The sequence below is a fragment of the Raphanus sativus genome, chromosome 4 (genome assembly GCF_000801105.2).
Source record: "Raphanus sativus cultivar WK10039 chromosome 4, ASM80110v3, whole genome shotgun sequence".
NCBI lineage: Eukaryota > Viridiplantae > Streptophyta > Magnoliopsida > Brassicales > Brassicaceae > Raphanus > Raphanus sativus.
In genome coordinates this window covers 38,164,344-38,184,907 of record NC_079514.1, presented here as the reverse complement: position 1 = coordinate 38,184,907, position 20,564 = coordinate 38,164,344, and the positions used below count along the sequence as shown (strand labels likewise).

The 20,564-nt window shown below is 31.3% G+C and overlaps 1 protein-coding gene and 1 long non-coding RNA gene across 5 annotated transcripts; both read right to left on the bottom strand.

Annotated features, from left to right (window-relative positions):
• Window positions 1-425: 425 nt before the first annotated feature.
• Window positions 426-3,472, bottom strand: LOC108854987 (uncharacterized). 4 transcript variants are annotated; one of them, XR_008944771.1, is made up of 5 exons: window positions 3,255-3,472; window positions 2,479-3,168; window positions 2,137-2,197; window positions 1,510-1,846; window positions 426-1,280 (listed from the first exon to the last, which is right to left on the bottom strand). It is a non-coding gene; the product is annotated as an uncharacterized LOC108854987 (long non-coding RNA). The 4 variants fall into 4 exon arrangements; XR_001949980.2 differs by having other exon boundaries at window positions 468-815; window positions 1,039-1,280; window positions 2,479-3,450; XR_001949979.2 differs by having other exon boundaries at window positions 475-772; window positions 1,039-1,280; window positions 2,479-3,449.
• A 222-nt stretch (window positions 3,473-3,694) lies between these two features.
• Window positions 3,695-6,948, bottom strand: LOC108854986 (tyrosine-protein phosphatase DSP2). The gene is made up of 6 exons (XM_018628668.2): window positions 6,531-6,948; window positions 6,341-6,434; window positions 5,890-5,979; window positions 4,470-4,527; window positions 4,329-4,372; window positions 3,695-4,231 (listed from the first exon to the last, which is right to left on the bottom strand). Exons 1-6 carry the CDS (start codon window positions 6,818-6,820, stop codon window positions 4,046-4,048), a joined length of 762 nt encoding a protein of 253 aa, XP_018484170.1. The 5' UTR covers window positions 6,821-6,948; the 3' UTR covers window positions 3,695-4,045.
• Between the last annotated feature and the right edge of the window lie 13,616 nt (window positions 6,949-20,564).

Here is a 20,564-nt window from a genome sequence, read left to right as displayed (position 1 = left end):
TTATATTTTTTTACACTAATGAATTTTACGATGTAAAAGAAATATCTTATTCATTATTAAAAACATATTTTAAGACAAATAAATAGAACTGTCGTCACTATTTATATTTTTATTATATCAACTTTAGTGAATCTCTCAAACAAAGATCGAAGTCAATCCAACTTTTTTCATATCCCTTTCCATCCAGGGTACTACACCCAATATGAATGACTTAAATTTTAAAAGGGTAAGATCTAGACCTGTAGAAAAGAGATCCGAGGTTAACCCAAGAGGAAGAGATATCAAAATATAGGATACGGTATAAAAATGATTTGCTAAAGAGGGATTAAATCCAGCCTTAGTCGGAAGCATGATTTTGTTTAGGTTCTCCCAAGCAAGAGAAGGATATGAATGATAATCAGTTTTGAACTTTGTTGAAATTTTCACTCCAAAATCGTCAACGTGGAAAATTGTCAAAGCGATGAGTAAAGAGATCATGGTAGAAAAGGCAAATTAAAAAGTAAACACTTCAACTATTAAAGAGACATTCCACCAAAAGTCAAATCGCAAAAAGATCATGAGAATTACAAACTTAGCATAAACATATATATGATCGAAAAAGACTTTTTCCACAAAATAAACCAATACTAAAAAGCATAAATAACAATCCCAAGACATATCTTTAACAGTCTTTCATCTTGGCTATTACCAAGACATACCTTATCATCATCCTTGTCACAAAGTATGCTTTTTTATATCAGCTTTAGCTTTGTTTCTGCTTTCTCTTCTTATCCTGCCATTTGAAATGTCTCTGTGTGTTTTTTTCAAACAAATCTCTGTGTGTTTCATATAACAAATTCACATCCATGTAAAGTAAGCTAAAAAAATTTCCACTTATTCACAAACTTGGCTCTGTTTTATTTATTTCATCAGAGTGTTGATTTAAACATGAACTATTTTTCAGCGGCGATCACTTCCAAAAGTAACAAAGTATTAGGAAAAAAATATCCAAGACTTGAAATGTAAACTAAACCAAACAGAAAAGATAATCTTCATTACCTTGGCAAGTACGTTTGAGCAGTTGACAGCCTCTTGCAAGCCATTCTCTGCCACTCATTACCAAGAGCTTATCCCTTGTATAAGTTCGCTACTCTGACTACTACTCAAGCTTCCATTGCTACAATTACTAATGTTACTGCATCCTTCAGAAGTAGTGAGTTTTTTTATCCCTGTAAACTCTGATGCAATGTTCCAAACTTCTTTCATAGCCCTCACTTTCAGTGTCGCCACTCATCTTAACACTGCACAAAATACCCATATTAACTTAAATCTCTTCATAAAGCTCCAACTTTGAGCTAATAAACTGTTCTTACATATTCTACATCATAATAAGAACTTCAGAAATGTCGATTATATTGTCAGTATTAAGCATGTCTCACGTAAAATCTAAAGACTTGAGTTTCTTCATCAAAATCAAATCTTTTTAGGAACCTAAAATGCCCAAAACAGAGATTTTTGAAGTTACTAAACCTGTGGTACACCGGCAGTGAATGTCATGATATCTCTGGCAGAATGAACACTGATGGCGGTTCTGACAACAGAGGCCAAATACTCTTTCTCAGCTCTAATCACTTCAGAAGCCTCCATACACTGAGCATCAGCAAGGGTCGCAGCAGAAGAAATGGCCATGTCAGTTTTATCTATCTGCTCATCCTTCCCAGAGATCGAAGAACATGGTGGGGGAGGCTGCGATAGCAGCAACAGATGCAGCCACACTGGCTATACAGTAACAGCACCGTGAATCTTGGATAGTTATTGTTGCATATAACACTGCTGAAACAGCAAGAAATACACTGTTTCGGGCTGCCTGCAAAATAGACTCATGTAAATGCGATTTGCATTATAAATAGTCAACTAATTAAACTCAGAAGTTAAAGGTATATCTACTGGTCAGTAACATCAACATTCCAAAATCTAACAAACTCAATAAACTGTAAAAAGGTGATACGTAGATGAGAGTATGCCATGACATATACCAAGAGATCAGATATCAAAAGGTCAAGAATCTAATTTCAAATCTGAGAATATGCCTTAGGAAAACTCTAGTACAGGCTCTTTAATTAATTGGACTATTTTTAATTAGTAAAGACGAAGTACCTGAAAACTGTTGAAATTGATAGAAATGGCTTCTCACCAACCTAACTTTTTGGAGCTTTGCCTACAGTTTGAACACAAACAATTAAGTACCAACAGATCCATGCTCAGAGAAGCGAGAGAGTCAAAAATAGATAACAATTTGGAAATTAAGAAATCGTCTCAATGCACAGAACTGGGTAGGATATTTTTCGCGTTCAAAGTACAGGTCAATCACCATTAGGACTCCAATAAATGAAAACAAAAGAGCAAAGTTCCAAAAATTTCGAGTTAGCCATAAAAACATGAATCAGTATAGCAAAAGAGATAGAAAGAGATGGTGAGTTCGCAAGGAGAAGTACTCACATATTTATACAGATTTCACACCGCCTCTGAGATACGAACGATGCATTGAAGACTTCATAGTGAGTGATGGAATTAATTGGAATAAACACGAAGTTACGACTCCATCAGTTTCAGTCTGGGAAAGGAAGCTTAGACGTCATGCGCCGTCGTCGGAGGAAAGGAGAGGACGCACCTCTTCTCGGGCCGGTTACAGAGACCAAATGCAGAGCCCAAACACGCAATTGACGAAGCAAGCCCATCATGATACGCGTTTAATGAAACGGTGAGTTTCTGACGTGTCGACGCGAGAAGGTTTGAATTAGTGACGTGGATGATGAGGTGAACACCCCAGAAGGGATGAAAAGCTTCTTTTATATATAAAGATGTGCATGTTTTGATGCACAAAAGCCCAAAAGAATAATAGTATCGCTTAAAAATAACTAAAAGTTTTTGTCAACACTAAAAATAAACTAATTATAGGCCCCAAGTAAGGTTTTGCCCAAGGACCCTTGTTCATATTGGGCCGGCCCTGGCACTGTCATGAATAACTATTCAAAGTACTTCAACAGTTCTGTCCCCTTGAGCTCGATCCTCCCGACCGGACTCGGCGCCGTCGCCGTGAGAGGCGTCCCTTCCGTCCACGAAGCTACTCGAAGCTTCCTTTACCCAACCGACGCCGAGATCGAGCCGTTCACTTCGTCGAGATTCCATCTGCAATGAGTGTGACTTTTCAGCATTGTGAATATGACGGGCTTGGTGAAGAAGCGGAACGGTATGCTATCGTGGCTCACACGAACCTTCGGTGGCCTCTTGAGAATGATGAGCAGAACGAGTGGACTCGGGTTAACTCGGTTGTAACTCATCAGGGAGATATTTGGTCGTCGTTCTTGTGCCATCGTTTCTCAAAGCCAGTAGTCAGTCTTCATTTTCAATTAGGTCAAGTCATCGTTTCACGCTATCATTTACACGACCTTTATTTATATGAGTAAAAATCAGATTTTTTTATTAGATGGTCATGTTGGGACTCGAATTTATTCCATTTTCAAATTATATATTTTTTTTAAAAGTTTGCACATAGTTTTCCAATAAAAATTAATTAATTTAATAATTTAATAATTTTAATTTTTAATTTATGTTTTAGTTTTTATATAAAATGTAATAGTTAAATTTTAAAACATAAAAAAATTTAAATTCAAAAAAAATACTGTACTACCATCATTCATATGGAAGAGGACTATTCAGTAAACTTTTTTTTGTCTAAGGTTATATTTATCTAGCTGAATGCTTAGACTGGTGAGTTGAGTACATGGATACATTACATTATTAGCATACAAAAGAATCAAAAGAAAATGAATCTATTATTTCTTTCTTCTTCCAATTACTATAGCTGTATTATTATTGACTGAATAAGGAGAAGAGAAACAAAAACAAGAAGAATGATGGTGATATTCCTCTGGTAGCTCATGATTGCTCTACTCCTTTTGTTATTCAACTAAGAAGATATACGAAAAAGGCTCAAGGGACTGACCGATTGATCAATCAATCAAATCCAAAGGACAATGTTGATGTTTGCTGCTGCTTCATCTACCTAGCTACTGGAGCAAGAGAAAGACATTGGATTGTTCTTGAAACTCGAAACATCGAATAACTCCATGAACCTTTGATCTGATACTCTAGCTTTAGCCGCTGCAAATCGCTTGTACTCATCCACGATCGATGTCAAGCACCATTTCTGGATTTTCCTCATGCACCCAACAAGACACCCTGTCCTATGCTGCAATTATCAACATAATGTCCATTTGTTTTAGTCAACAACAAAGATATGATCAAATAGTCTAATTAAGGAGGAGATTTTACGCGCTTTTACATACCTTTCCTCGGTTGCAATGAATCAAAAGTGGATGGTTCTTCTCATCTGAAGATTAGAAAGAAGATGAAAAGATATTAGACATATATAAGCATGAAACATGTTTTTTAACATAGTATCTTTTAGGGCTTTTTATGATTCGTACCAAGAAGGACTTTAAGTGCTTCGCGGATTTTATAATCTGAGATATTTACCAATGGCTCCTGCAAAAAAATAAGGAAAAATTAGATCACACACTCCATTTGCTTAGCAAGTCTTAGTTTCAGCCACAAAATCAAAGAAGGTTCATCAAAAGCAGCGAATATGAAAGCCAAAATGCTTTCCTATGAGGACTAGAGAGTTGTCACACCCAACATAAAGAATCTTAGCCAATAAGAAGATTGAAGTAGAGATCACAACAAACAAAATATGACTGTGGAATATTCATGCCCTTCCAGTCAAATCATTCTAAAAAGATGATAAAAGCCACTTTACATCCTTTTCTCGTCTAAAATGCTTAATTGAGAAGTCTATTGGAGAGAAAATTCTCATCACTACCACAACAATATATTGGCACAATTATTATTACTTTTAGCCTTGTCTTTTCGATTATAAAGATGATCCATATCAAATAAAACTAGCCGCCCCATCACAAGTTCAACAAATTAAAATGTTTGGTTTGCTTCTTATGGCTGCGGTAGAAATCTAAAAAGTTACACAAAGACATTTTACGATAAAGACAACTAGTTAACGCTACGCACAAGTTATTTTGTTCTTCCCTCTCTTAGCAACATTTCCTTGCAACGAAGAGTCATTTTTCCAAAACATAAGCCACTTGAAACGAAGAGACAGGTATAGGTAGGTACTATATAACAGCCACTGAACTATCTATCACTTTCAGATTTCCAACTGTATCTAGCTACATACCTACCACCAGTTCATAATTGGATAAATTTTACCACTAACACATTTTCGACGAGTCACTTTCTCCAAGTTTTCATCATCAAAACCAAAAGTTTGAGATGTATTGTCCTTTTCAGCTACAACTTGTGCTGACTCAAGAACCACTTTTAGTTATATATTTTTGGTTCAACATTGCATAAGATACCAGTCATGCATCAAAGTGCACGCGCAACTAACATGAACCAAGAAAACAGTATCAACGGAAACACAAAAGAAAAGTGACAACTTTCAGAGTAGTGGATCTCTGACAAGAATTGTATTAAGCAACTCGGCACTTCTTTGTCGCAGCCCATTATCAATTTTTTAAAAAAAATATATACAGTAAAAGGACAAGGCGGTATTAGTTGATGGAAGGCAAGAAGAAACAAACAATGGGGCCATGAATTGTAATGAATGGTGTACGCTTTTCTTGGGAGGTCATATAAAAGAAAATGTGGATTAGAATAGTCTCCTAAAAGGGGTCAAGTCCATTTAAAGTCTAAATCATAACATGACAACGATAAAGACCGCTCTGAAGTAACGGGAAATTAAGGAGGATTAAAGGCGAATTAGCTAGGACACATGCATATTATGCAATTCAGATTGTGATTAGAAGTCATGATAAATAGTATTCAGATTAATACCGAAGTTTTGGAATTTCCATTTGTGTAGGAACCCTCTTTCTGATGCTTCAAAAGATGCAACCAAACCTCGTTCTCTAGTCCTGGGAGACACTGCAAATTTTAAGAAAATAAACTTTAAATTCTGAGGTTTCCTTTATAATTCAGGGAAAAGAGAGTTTTACTAAAATGGAATACTTGTCACTAGGGTATCTAGAAGGGTTCTTGGGAATTCTAATATTAGTTTTTTTTGGGCTCAAAACACATTATTTTGCTCTTATTATTGTTATTGTCTCATTCATTAACGTGACCTTTAAGATTTGCATTGTATACTTTTCAGTTGAGCTAATAACAATTGGTAAACTAGAATTACAGAGCAAGCAAGACAATGATCAAAGCAAATATAAATGGGCATTTGAGAAAACAGAGTAGCAAGAAAGTGCCAACATGGTAAAATGCCAAAGCAGACACAAACCTTAGAGCCTTTAATGCCAAACTGGAAAAGCTTAATCCCATTGGATTTGAGGAACTGCATGTTGTTCTCAGGATACGCCTCTGGACACAACGATCTTTACAGAAACAAGAACAAGAAAATCTTCAATAAATTAGTCCTATAAATATATGTTTTTATATAGAAAATATACTCAACTGATCGTAATGCTTACATGATTGAACGAAGGCCAAGAGTCTTGAGGAAGGAGAAGTTGGTTGAGTCCGGGAATCCAGACCGGAAAATACCGTTATCAACCATGGCAAAGTTCAACGGAGGAAGCAGGTTAAGTTCGCTGCCGGTGGAAACTTCTAGCAATGGTGCGGTGGTACCAGCTGACGGCGGCGGAGATACGTTGCTCCGGTGGTCAACCTTAGCTACTTTGATCATCTGGAAGATCTTGCTTCCATCTGCTTTCTCCTCCTCCTTGATAAACTTGTTCATAGTCTGCTCAATCAGTTTCATCCTCAAAACGAGTTCTGAATCGGAGATTTGTCTCTTCCCAAAGTGTTGATTCCGAAAGGAAGAAGTTGATGGACGTTATGTTTCGACAACCTTGTTGCTTTATATAGACACGCCATAGAGAAACTCCGTTGTCGCTTTTGTGACTTTTAGAGAGATAAAAAAAGTAAAAGAACAATTTGGAGGACATGGTGAATGAGACTTGCGTGTGTGTTTTCGATTAATTAATTTTTAAAGTGTTGCATGATGTTAATTCAGTTTTGTGGGGTATATGAAAATATTAGTAATACTCTTATTTGTGTAAAAAGCTAAAATAATACATACGCCAAATTTCTACACTTTTATTTGCAGAAACATAATACGACGAACTCGTTTACAAGTTAAGTTTGGTTGTTTGTTTTTCTGTAGATAATATTAGGGGTTGACAAAAAAACCGAGTCAAAAACGATCCAACCGTTCAAAATCAAATCAAAGTCTTCAGTTTAAGATTTTTCCAATCCAAGCCAACTGACCAAAACAGATCCAAATCGAACTGAATTAAACTGATAAACCAATGTATTTTTGTTAATTATTATTTGAACTAAACATACTAGCAATATATAATATACTAAAATCTAAAACTAAAAAACTATTAAATTTATTAACAATGTTGGTTTTTTTAAATTTCTAAATCACTTTGATTAACTTTGGTTCGTTTGTGTTCTTATAATTATTTTTTTGTGATTTTTAAAGTTTTTATTTCTATTTTATATTAGATTTAATTTACATAGTTACTCTTATTTTTACAAAGCACTATTAACGAGATTTTAAATTTTCTAGTTATTTTAGTTAAATTTGATTTGATTGTGTTTTTATATTTTTTTGTTTTAGTGGTTTTTTCAGTTTTATATTGCACATATTATAATACATTATTTTATATTTTGTCAAACTAATTATCTATACTATTATTTGAGAAGTGAATTTGTTTATTTGTCATGTTTTTCATAGTTTTAGGTTTATTCGTATTTTATACTCAATTATTAATCTTAATAAATAGTTTTAGTGATTTATTGATAATTTATCTCAATAATCCTAATAATATATATATATATATATATATATATATATATATTTGGTTTAGTAATATTTACCTATTCAAACAATATATTCCAATTATCCTAATATTATATAATGTTTATACTACATTTGGTTTAGTAATAGTTACCAATTCAAATAATATATCTCAGTTATCCGGAAAGTATATGTTCACATAAGATAGAGTGGCTCCTCTCTCTTTTAAGATAAACTTCTTAGGATAATTAAAATCATTTCATTATGATAATTTTTGAAAAAATGGTAAAAAATTCAAAAATATTTATACTACTATTTATTAAAAAAATTATCGTCCGCATGTTAAAAAACTAGAGCGTTTAAAGTTTTTATTATCATCAATAAGTAATTAGATTAAAATTGTTAATATTTAATTACCTATAAATTAAAAAATAATCCATTAATTTGATAAGATTATTATCTAAAAATATATATGTTATGTTATCCAAAATAATTTTACATCATAATATTTTAAAAAATTAATGTAAATATATGTATATAGTTTATGTGTGTATATAAATGTTTCAACTTTTTTACATAATAAAAAATATCTTATTAAAATATGTTCTATAGTATATAAAAATAATATTTGATTAGTTATTCTAATGGGTTCTGAATTGATAATACTTCTATTTGAATTTTTTTTAAAAAATTGTTAAGTTCGGAAGTGCGGGCAAAACACTTAATTTAAATTGTACACCAAAGAAAACAGTTCATATTTGTGGGTTTATAGCAAATAAAGTCAAACTAAATTGAAGGAAAACTATGGGGCTGATCAAGTGAAGCCAATAATTCCGCAAATAAAATAAGCTAGCTGAGTAAAACTACAAAAAAAAAAAAAATACGCCAAAGAAATTATGAAACTGCTGACAGTAATATTGTGAGTCATTTGACATCCAAACAATAATTTTGTAGTAAATAAAGGATGGTTCGCGGACATATCTAGTTACTATCTATAAGGACCGACCCGATCGTGTCAGTATTTTGATGTTTTCTAGGTGAATTTTCATTTAAAAGCTTGCAATTTCTTTTATATGCGAGTCTTTCCTTATTGGATAACTCGTTTGAATTTGCCGACGGTATGTATTTTCTTTAAGTCGTATGATTCAAGCATTCATGGTCGAGTGGTAAGGAAACATGTTTTTGTCTACGGTATTTATTTTGTTTAGTTCTTATGATTCAAGTATCTGCTCGAAAGATAAAGAAATATGTTTAGAACGTTTTTTTTTGTTGTTTAGAACGTTGTAGGTTAGACCTATCTATTAGACACATAGTTGTCCCACATCGGGTATTGGAAGGGATCTTTAGTAATATATAAGATAGATGAACCACTCCACTAATCACCAATTGATTTTAAGTGTGAAGCCCATCTAGCTTAACATGGTATCAGAGCCCGATCCATACAGTCCAACCCGATCCACATCGATCCAGCCCAAAGTCGGCCCATCGATCCTTGCCCGAACATTCCGAGATTGACGCTTAGAGAGCCATCATCTCGAGGGGGCGTATTAGACACATAGTTGTCCCACATCGGGTATTGGAAGGGATCTTTAGTAATATATAAGATAGATGAACCACTCCACTAATCACCAATTGGTTTTAAGTGTGAAGCCCATCTGGCTTAACACTATCTACATGAATGTAAATTTTTGTTTTTGTTCCATTTGAATATCCGAATAAGAAATGCGTACATAGACTGCATCTCTTCTTACCAGAGCCGGGACTGACATATGTAGGCCCATAAGCAACTAAAATATATTTGGCCCTACAACAACATTTTTCTAAAAAATAATTGTGAATTTGCTGCGTATGAGTTTCGAACTCAGCCCCTAGGTCACATAACAACAAAAATTTTACCATTTAACTAAGGGACATTCAATGTTTTTGGCCCCTAAATTATTTTTAACAGTATTGGCCCTCAAGCTAATGCTTGATGAGCTTGTGCTCAAGCCCGGCCCTGCTTCTTACAGGTTAATAGCGAATTTTCACACGTCCGGAACACATTTACGTTAATAAAAAGTACAGTGTTTGGTTGGTAACTTTAGAGTTATTGTAACAGATAAATTAGGTATTTTGTTACTCCCCTCCCTATATATATATATATATAATTTTAAAATCTAATTAATGTATAAGGTACCGGCTGCTGTTGTATATTTTATCAAAGGTATAACTGTCTATTTTGTTAAACTAGTCTAACACATATGTTTAAGAATAGTTTTCTTTGTGTAGAATATGATAATATATTTTTATTTTAGGTTTCATGGTTTCCATCATCTTATGTTCAGTACAATTCTTCATAAATGTTAGTAGCTACTGTCACTATTTTAAGACTGTTATTAATGTTGTGCTATTTGTTATAAGCATCCAATAATTGATGATTTTTCTCCTTTGTTCCACGAATTATTTTGTTTTTATGTACATATAGAAAATATAAGTGATGATATAATCTACACATTTTTAGAGATTTATGCTAGTATTATCTTCAAGGATGTGTGTAGATCATAGACAATACAAAAAATGATTCGTTTTTTTAAATGATTAGTTAATATATTTGAATTACTAATCATATTATAATGATGACAAAAGCTGAGAAGTAAAAAAATTGGTAAGAGTTTTTTTTGCTAAGAGAAGTGAAAATTGCGCATACTTTATCAGCTTAACGACTAGATTGTATACAACAAGAGGACATATCCTACAAAAGACTGAGTGAAGCTCATGAGCTCCCAATCAATAAATATGTTGCAAAGAGTGCAGTTTTCTTTGCTTACATAACTTAAAGTAGACATTTTAAGAAATTCGCAATAATATGGACGAAAACGATGAAAAGTTCAAAGAATGTATAAATTGGTTCAATCACTGATCAAATGTGTTCCACTAGCAAAGAAAAATGTGTTCTACTCTATATGTTTAAATAGTTGAAACCTTCTAATTGGTTCAATCGTTGTGCCATCCATGTCATGTTATTGTCATATACAATATTCACACATATAAGTGGAAATAAAGTTCTATTTTGAAAACAGCTACTTAAAATAAATAAAAACAGAGATAAGGCCAAAACTTATAAAATATAGAGATATGATAAGTATAGAATCTTTTGTTATTAATTTTGTCGTTCTTTTGTTTTTAGTTTAACTATTGGATTTGACCGAAGATCGTATATAAATAAAAATGCGTAGTTTATCAGTGTAAGGTTATCATATTATTGAAGAATAAGAACATTTTGTATATTTAGAAGACCCAATTATAGAACAATTAGTTCCAAGCCGGTTTCTTTTTCGTCATTCCTTTCTAAAATCGAAAATAATAAAATAGAAAAAAAATAACTAATGGGAAAATCGAAAAGGCACATTCTGTGGAATATGCTTCAGATTTGGGAAAGGTTATGGGGCCACGAGCTGAGCTGGCTCCACATACCGGAAGGACCTCACCGTGTTAAGAAGCATGTACAAACAAACCCTAATTGTTAGTTTACTAGTATTATTTTTGTTATAATTAACTGTTGTGTTGATTCAAGATTTATGTTTTAACATTAGTGCATTAAATGCTACGATAAACTTGAAGTCATACGAATAATTAATGCTATAAAATTGTAATTACAACAAATTTTAATTTCATAGTCCTTATATTTCTGAAGGAAATATGTTTAATAAATCTAATATATTTTTTAAAGAAACTATGTGTTTTATTAGTCAATAATAAAAAATAAAATCAACTGAATTTATAAAATTGGTATTAAACTAAGTTATTTATACTAGATAATCAAAGAAATGATGATTTTATGATCAAACTTTAAGGTGTCTTTAATACATGTGAAAATGTGAAAAAATGTTTTAAAGAAAATATTATTATATAAATATATGTTTATCTGAATTCAATCTTTTTCTTATTCAAAAAGTTCACAAACCAAGGTTGTTAAAAGAATATTTATAAAACAAACGTTTAGGACAGAAGATTCACAAAATAAAATTGTCGATTAGCATTTAATGGTTGTGTATTGGTTTGTAACCCAACAAATTTAAGTTTTGACGTAGTGTCCTCCAATCAGTGATAGAAAGAAGAAGGTCTGTAATTCAGTCTCATCTACAAAAGTTTTCTTCGGGTGAATTATAATGCATTGCATTTTGGCTCATACGGAAGCCATTTTGTAAGATGGGACTGAAGATAATTGATAAGCTCGATCCACTTTTAAAATTAGACTCCTTAAAATATAATTTTTAAAAAAGATTATGATTGGTATTTGGTAATAAGGCTGTGGAATGATTTTGATACTGTGACATTTCTAGAGTCATGATAATTTGCCATTGAAATTGAATATAATTGACAGAGCAAGTCAAACCATGTGGACCAATACAGGAAGAGGAACTTGATCTAAGGGTATCAGACTTGCTAACAGACAATATGAAGTAGAATAGCAAGAGAGTAGAAGAAATCTTACCTCTTTTCAAAGAGCAGATACTTATGATCCAGCCGGGGACACGAGACGCAGAAGACTTACATATCTGGCAACCAACAACCTCCGGAGTCTACTCAACAAAATCAGGATATACGGTATCCAGAGCATCAAAAGAGTTACAAGAAATCAGGACACCAGAGAGTTTCAATTGGATAAAAGACATTTGGAGTAGCGAATGCTCACCAAAGATGAAAGTCTTCATGTGGTCCATAGTCCAAAAGGCGCTTCCTTTAGGAGAGAACCTGCAAATAAGAGGGATTCAAGCTCAGGCACACTGTACAAGATGCAATGCTCTCGAAACAGCAAAGCATATTTTCTTTGAATGCCCGTTTGCTAAAAAGGTTTGGGAACTCATACCTCTGTTTAAAGTAGTTCACATAGCTACTGAAGCGGACTTCAAGGACATCATCGTGGCGTATAGGAAGAGTATTTGCCTCCCTCCTTCAGGAATCACCGGAGCAATACTTCCTTGGATATGCTGGACATTCTGGACAGCTCGCAACACCCTGATTTTTGAAAAGCGACAACTTTCAGAAGAGGAAACGGCAATCAAGGGGATAAGATTAGCAAGCGAATGGTGCTTAGCTCAGAGTAAAAGTCTAAAAGATACTAAGCAGCTACCTGGAACGAAGCCTAATAGAAGCAATGGACAAATGAACAGCAGCTACCCAACTTGCAGATCAGACGCGGCTTGGAACAAAGCGACGAACACAGCAGGGCTAGCGTGGATCATATCGGACTCCACAGGCAAGAGAATCAAGGAAGGAACCACCACCCAAAGCCTAGTCAGCTCCCCCCCTCGTAGCAGAAGCTCTAGCCTTGCGTCTAGGGCTCATAGCAGCAGTGAATCTTGGTCTCACGGAGATTAGGATGCTCTCTGACAACACAACGCTCATCCGAGCAATCAACAACGACATGCAGAACAAAGAGATCTATGGAATCGTTCAGGATATCCATCAAATCTCTTCTGCGTTTGTCGATATCTCGTTCTCGTTTCTTCCTCGATTGCAAAACGTCGATGCCGACGTGTTGGCAAAATCTTCTCTTTTGGGTCTCTCTATTCCCGTAATGGGCTAATGTATGGGCCTGAGGCCAGACTTATTTGTTTTCTTTTATTTTCTGATTAATGCAAATCAATTGACAAAAAAAAAATTGAATAATGCTGTTTCAAAAATGAGATTCATGTAACTGAGTGCCCGATATTGGTATCTCTATAGAGGGTCAGACACTGTGGAGCTCCTACGCAAGAAACTCTTGTTTTCTTTTGTTTGTATCCAAACTGTGTCAATCTCTCGGCCGGGCTTCTAATATAATTGACCACAGACAAATACATACAAAAAAAAGAAATGATGGTGGATGACCCTTGCACAATAATTTTCGGACTATAAAAAACTTAGTATTGGAAAAGATACATCACCTCACATGGTTGATACCACCATTAGTATTATGTGTTCTTGTCCTTTCGATAAAATGTGAATATTGGTCTTCTTAGACTCCTTTAAAGAGATTCCATGACCATTTTAATCAAGGAAAAGTTAGTAGATACAAGTTCTTATGTTGATGCTTAACTAGTGTAATGTTGTTAACACCATGTCGTTACACTTAGGGAAAATAGATTTATTTCATAAATAGAATAATTATTTTTTTTCGCTCATCATCTATTTTTTATTATAAAATAAAATATTATTAGAAAGAAAAGATCAATTCTATTTTTTTCAAAATAGAGTAATCTTTTGAAAATGGTTTTATTGACACATGTTAAAGGTAGTATTACTGTAACATATATATTTACAAAAATGTATTTTGTACCATTTCATCAGAAGCATGCTTTAGATATCATTTACAACTTCGTATTCAATATTAATTTAAAGAGTCTTGTAAAACTAAGTTGGATCACCTTCTTTTTCAAAAAAAAAACTAAGTTGGATCACCATGAGATGCTATAAGTTGAACTACTTGAAAAAAAATGTTTAAGTACTATATTATGGTTTTTTGAATTGAGAATTATTATATTATGAACTCCCCAAACTTTACAATAAACGAAATTACAGAATCTAATGTCCAGTACTTATTTGAAAAAAAAAAACTTATTTGGAAGAAAGCTTTGGATGGTGAATGGCAGAATGTAGACATAATTAGCAATTACTATTTTAGGGTTGAATTGGTCAAATGAAAAAGTTATAGCTAAGCCCAAAATACTATTACTTTACGTCTGAATTATTGTTCCATGTAAGTGACTCAACATTAATAAGTGGGAATTTCATTCCTATCTCTCCGATTATTCTCTGTTGTCGAGTTGGTCACTGTGTGGAAGAAGAAGAGAAGACGAGAAGAGAAGCCGATCCAACCATTCCAACCTCTCTTCAAAACAAAAGGACAAGACTAAAAATCATATCGTATAAAATATTCTCTGTCTATCTAAATATTCTTTGTCTCCAACCATGTGAACCTATGGTAAAATACACCAGTATTCGAATATATTTATATTTAGTAGTGAAAGTTTGTTTGTCTTTTAAAAAGATATTCTAATTCGTAATTAACAACATGAAATGCAAGTTTAAATCAAACAAAAGATTTGTAATATTTGATTGAAACTATAATCAGTGCTATACTTTTGATTAACATGATATTTTTAATAAGCTTCCATGTTTTATTTTATTTTAAGTACCATTTTGTTTACAGTAAATATATGGTTCCATAATAACAATTTTTTTTTGCATTTTCTGAAAGTAAAAAGTGTATAGTCCTTTACCAAACTAATTATCACCTTATAGTTGGCACAAAACCCTCAGTTAGATGAAAATAATCGGAATGATATTTTAAAATTTTACTTTGTTATTTAAATTTTTTGAGTTTAGCGTTTTGATTAGACAAGTGAATCTGACATCATTTAGACCACGGAATACACAAATAAATACACTAATCTAAAACGGTGGAATTTACTAGATCACCAGCTCGAATAGATCCGATTGTTGTGAATACGGATGTGAGAGTTTTAATATTTATAAATAGTTTTATATTTATGAAAAAATATTGTTGCTATATTAATAGTATTTGATCAAAAACATAGATATTCATTCTATATTGCGGTCATATTTCTATTGTTAGAATAAATTGATTCAAACTAAAAAGTTCAAATCTTCATTTTCTAATTGTGATCGAATTTATCGAATCGGCTTAGTAGGACCGGACTGATAATAATGCCTCATACATCCACACACATTTACACAATCGACGATGGAATATTTAGATTTAATATGATTTTGGAATATTTCAATGATTAATAATATAGACTAATAGATGAAGAAATAGGCAAAGCTAAAGGCAAATAATTTTTCTTACCCTCTAACAAAAAGATAACAGGGTGTCGAGTGTCGACATTTCAAAACTAAACTCAACAAAGCCTATTCATATACGGTGATTCATCATGTAAATCTGGACTAAAACTCGATTCTTTCTTGATAATTGTTTACTTCTTATAGACGTCTGGAATGATAAAACTGTTTTAATTTGGCCTTCCCAGTTATATTCAGTGTTGTTAAACCCGGACCGGACCGGCGGTCGGACCGGGTTCAACCGCAAACCGGACACCTATCCGGGTTGGTTTAATGTCAAAACCCAACTAAAGTTGAACCGGTTAAAAACCCATGTTGAACCGCTAAAAACCCCGGAACCGAGTGACCCAACGAACCGACGAAACCCTGGTTCGTATAAAAATTAAAATTTTGTTAATAAAATAATTATTTTTTCTCCCTTTTTAACATATATACTATTTTATTTGTCACAAATTGCAACCAAAATAGAGTTTTGTAACTAATGTGTATATAATTTTTATAGGTGATGAAGATTTAGAAGAACAAAGATTTGGAGAATAAACTTTAAATGTTTTTTTTCCTATTGACTTTAGATTTGAACTATTAATTTTTTTATATTATTTTATCACATTTCAATTTGTTATTTTTGAAAGTTTTCTAAACATTATGACTACTTTTTGAAAAAAATATATAATATTTATAAAATAATAAATTCAGTTTAATCTAATCGACCCCGGTCGAACCACAATGACCCGTGACCCAAAATATTTCCGGTTCGCTCGCCGGTCCGGTTTTAAAAACACTGGTTATATTATATGTATACGGAATAATTTACTGTACCGACTGGTCAGCCGCAAATTGTGAAAACTACTAGTGCGGATGGAATCAATCTAACCTCACTAGTAAGAAAATAAATTAGTTCGTAAAAAAGTGAAGCAATTATTGTTCGATTATTTGGATCAAGTGGTCAAATATTCGACGTAAAGCCAAGAAAAAAATTATTTCATCTTTTGAAACGTAGTTTTATTTCATAACTAAGTGTCTTGCCCACACATGCGGACATAAATTTTTTATAAATACTTATTAGTTTATGTCTTATTGATCTAAAACCAGCATAATAAATTACTATTTATGTTTTTAAATAGTTAAATCAAACACTCATATCTTAGAGATAATTTAGAAAATATATTTATATTTTTGGTTGACTAATATTCAATAATAAATTGTTTTGTATCTTAATTTTTTTTTAACTTTTATAATAAAAATATTATTTTCTAAAATATTATTTTGTAATCAATTATTCAATATAGCATATAACATATAAACTTTATATCATTAAAATAAATTAGTGAATAGTTAGAAACTAATAATAAATTAATAACCTATCTAAAAGTCTAAGACCTAATAAAAATATGACAAATAAGAAAAGCTAATATAACATATAAATTTAATATTAATAAAATAAATTCGTTTTTATTTATATAGAATATTCATCAAGGCTATTATTTTAAATTAATAATTTAGTGATTCAGCTCAAAACAAATAATACATCAATGATAATTTAGCTTAAACTTAATAAAAATATGACAAATAAGCAAAATTAACTAAAATCATGGAGAACATGACAAATAAGCAAATTTACAACATATAAACTTTATATCATTAAAATAAATTAGTGAATAGTTAGAAACTAATAATAAATTAATAACCTATCTAAAAGTCTAAGACCTAATAAAAATATGATAAATAAGAAAAGCTAATATAACATATAAATTTAATATTAATAAAATAAATTCGTTTTTATTTATATAGAATATTCATCAAGGCTATTATTTTAAATTAATGATTTAGTGATTCAGCTCAAAACAAATAATACATCAATGATAATTTAGCTTAAACTTAATAAAAATATGACAAATAAGCAAAATTAACTAAAACCATGGAAAACATGACAAATAAGCAAATTTACTTCTCAAATAATATTATAGATAGATTATTCGATAAAGTATCATAAACATACAAAAAGGAAAACAATCTTTTGGCGTTTTCAAAGAATGTTTTATTGAACACGCATATAAAGCCAAAAATTTTATGATACCATTTAAAATCACTATCTGGTGCCTATTTTTATGAATTTTAAAAATTAATTTTTAAATGCATATTTATGAACTTGTATACATTATTATAATTTTATTTATAAATTTGATAAGGTAGTTATGACGCTTATTATAAGTTATCTAAAATTATAAAATTCTGTAACAAAATTCTCATAATAAAGGTTATATTATATACACAAATTTCTACTTTCATAAAGCGTAAGATGATATTTTGAAAAAAGGGGGAACTTTTCTAAAATAGTTTTTAAGTGATATTTCTCAAAATTTTCCAATATTTTTGGTCAAAACAGGCAAACCCAAAGTTATTGTATTTTAGTTGGTAATATTTGTTTGTACTATTAAAAGAATTACAATAGCCAATTTTGTTAAACTTTTGCTACCAAACGTCAATCCATGAGTTAATATTCTTCTTTTTTTTTGTTATCAACGACATGAGTTAATATTCATTCAAAAAAATGTTTGTTATATCTACGTATAGCAAATAATTTTTATAATGATTATTGAGAAAATGATTATTGCTACAAAAACTAGGGCTTACATTTCATATTAATTAATCAAAATTATTAATCAATTTATACGTGACGAGGACCATGTTCTCACCTTATTTAAATTAACTAGAGCCGTTAATCCGGAGAATAGTTCATAATTGTGAAGCCCACCATTAAGGAATTTATGGATGATTACTAGGGTCTAGTACCTATTATTTATTAATTAATGGCTAGTAATAAATCAACTGGGATGTGCTTACTTTATTCAAATCTTCATTAGCTTTACTGATGGATGTACTCATGATGGTTAGGTTGAGTTTTAAAATTGCTGGATGTAAAAACCTAAATAAGTACGGGTAAATCCTAACTGAATTTAAACTGAACCTGAAATTTAAACAATATCAAAATTTAAAAAAATTAAATGTGTATCTAGTCCAATTTATGAAAATATCAGAATAAAATTTGTATTAAGTATTTTGAATATTAGTATCTGAATCTGATCCAAACTCGAATAGATATTTTAAATTTTGAAAACCTAAAAAAAAGTCTAAACAGAATAATACTTAGTATTCAAAATCTAGATAAATATTTTAAATATTCAAATTCATAATTTTTTAAATTTTATATATTATTCGAACTTATTAACCTTATCTGCTTAGACTCAGAATATTATTTAAAGAGATTATAAAATCTACTTAGAATAGAAATAATTTTAACCGAACCAAATCCAAACAATATTAAAGTGGTCTAAAAAACTGAATCCAAATGATGTGCCTAATACATTTACTTTTATTTCATTAATAGCAAATATTTTTGATTTGATTAACATAAAACTTATAAAACGAGTTATCCGTACTATTTCGTCCTAAATAACAACTTCGTAGTATATATATACCATAACACATGGTATATTTTGAATTCATTTCTACAGAGACAGTGATATCCTGTATAACTAATGAAAACAACAAAAGGTGTCCATGGAAGTGATGGCTGCGAGTCACAATTTTTTCTTCGCAGCTCTCTACTACCGATTAATCTGAGTGTTCCGCATTTAGAATATCTTCAAAAAATATTTTATAATTTTAAATATGAAGCTTTTGCTTTCCAAAAATGAATTTCAAAACTTCACTTTATGTTATTTCTATAATTCTATTTTAAATATCTATTTAATATAACATTTTAAGTAATTAATAATGTTGTAATATTTTTATATATGTGATTAGTTATTTACATTTTTTTATAAATTTAAATTAATTATGATAAATATAAAGACTATATTATAAAACACAAATAGTTTTGAAGTTAAGTTTAAAATTTTACTTTTGGAAAAGAACACATTTAAATTTCAAATATAGTTTTAAAACCTTCACAATAGAGTGTTTTTAAGATGGTCTAAGTTAAAAAGATCATACGACTCGTGCTCTGAGAATAAAATTAATCAGTAGTACTAGTTAAATGTTTTTCTTACTGATAGTGATACTAGTTAAATGTTGAACTATATAATATACTTGATTTATACACGACGTTTGGATTAGCGTTGGAAACAGACAAAGAATACGGTCACATTTAGATTTCATAAGTATATGGTTACGTAACTCGAGCTACATAAGTATTATTATACGATATTAACTTAGAATATGTGTAGAAAATATGTGGCAGTTGATAAAAAAAAAAAAAAAAATATATATATATATATATATATAATGTGTGTGTGTGGCTACCGTGAAACGATTGCTTTTAACCTTTTACCATAACAACGAAAAATCCAAATATGTGCCTATCGAGCTGTACATATATTCTAAGAGCAGCTGCAATGGTGAGACTGCTAATAAAATCCTTAGCATTATTAAACTAATTTTTTTTTTTTATTTTTTTTGTTTAAATAGTTAAGGATCTTAATCTAAATGGTATGTACAATGGTGAGACTGCTAATGGAATCCTTAACAAAGAAAAAGAAAAAAAGTAGAATAAGTATACCTCTTGATAGCTCTATAACCATGACTTCCAACAACGAGAAGAGAAGCATGGTGTTTATCAATAACCTCGCATAGGACATCTCTTGCATCGCCTTCGAATACTTCAATCATTGCTCCTTTAGAAGATGCAGTACTATAATTCCAAGAAAGTAGATTAAGAATAGAGACACATGAAGATTACTTTGTACAATCGGTTGTATTGGTCAGCCTGCTTCCTACTCTTTCAAACAAGAACTCGGAAATCAGGACCCATACCACTTCCTAGAAGCAAACACCCAAAGTTAGCTACTGAAATGATGATGGAAATAAC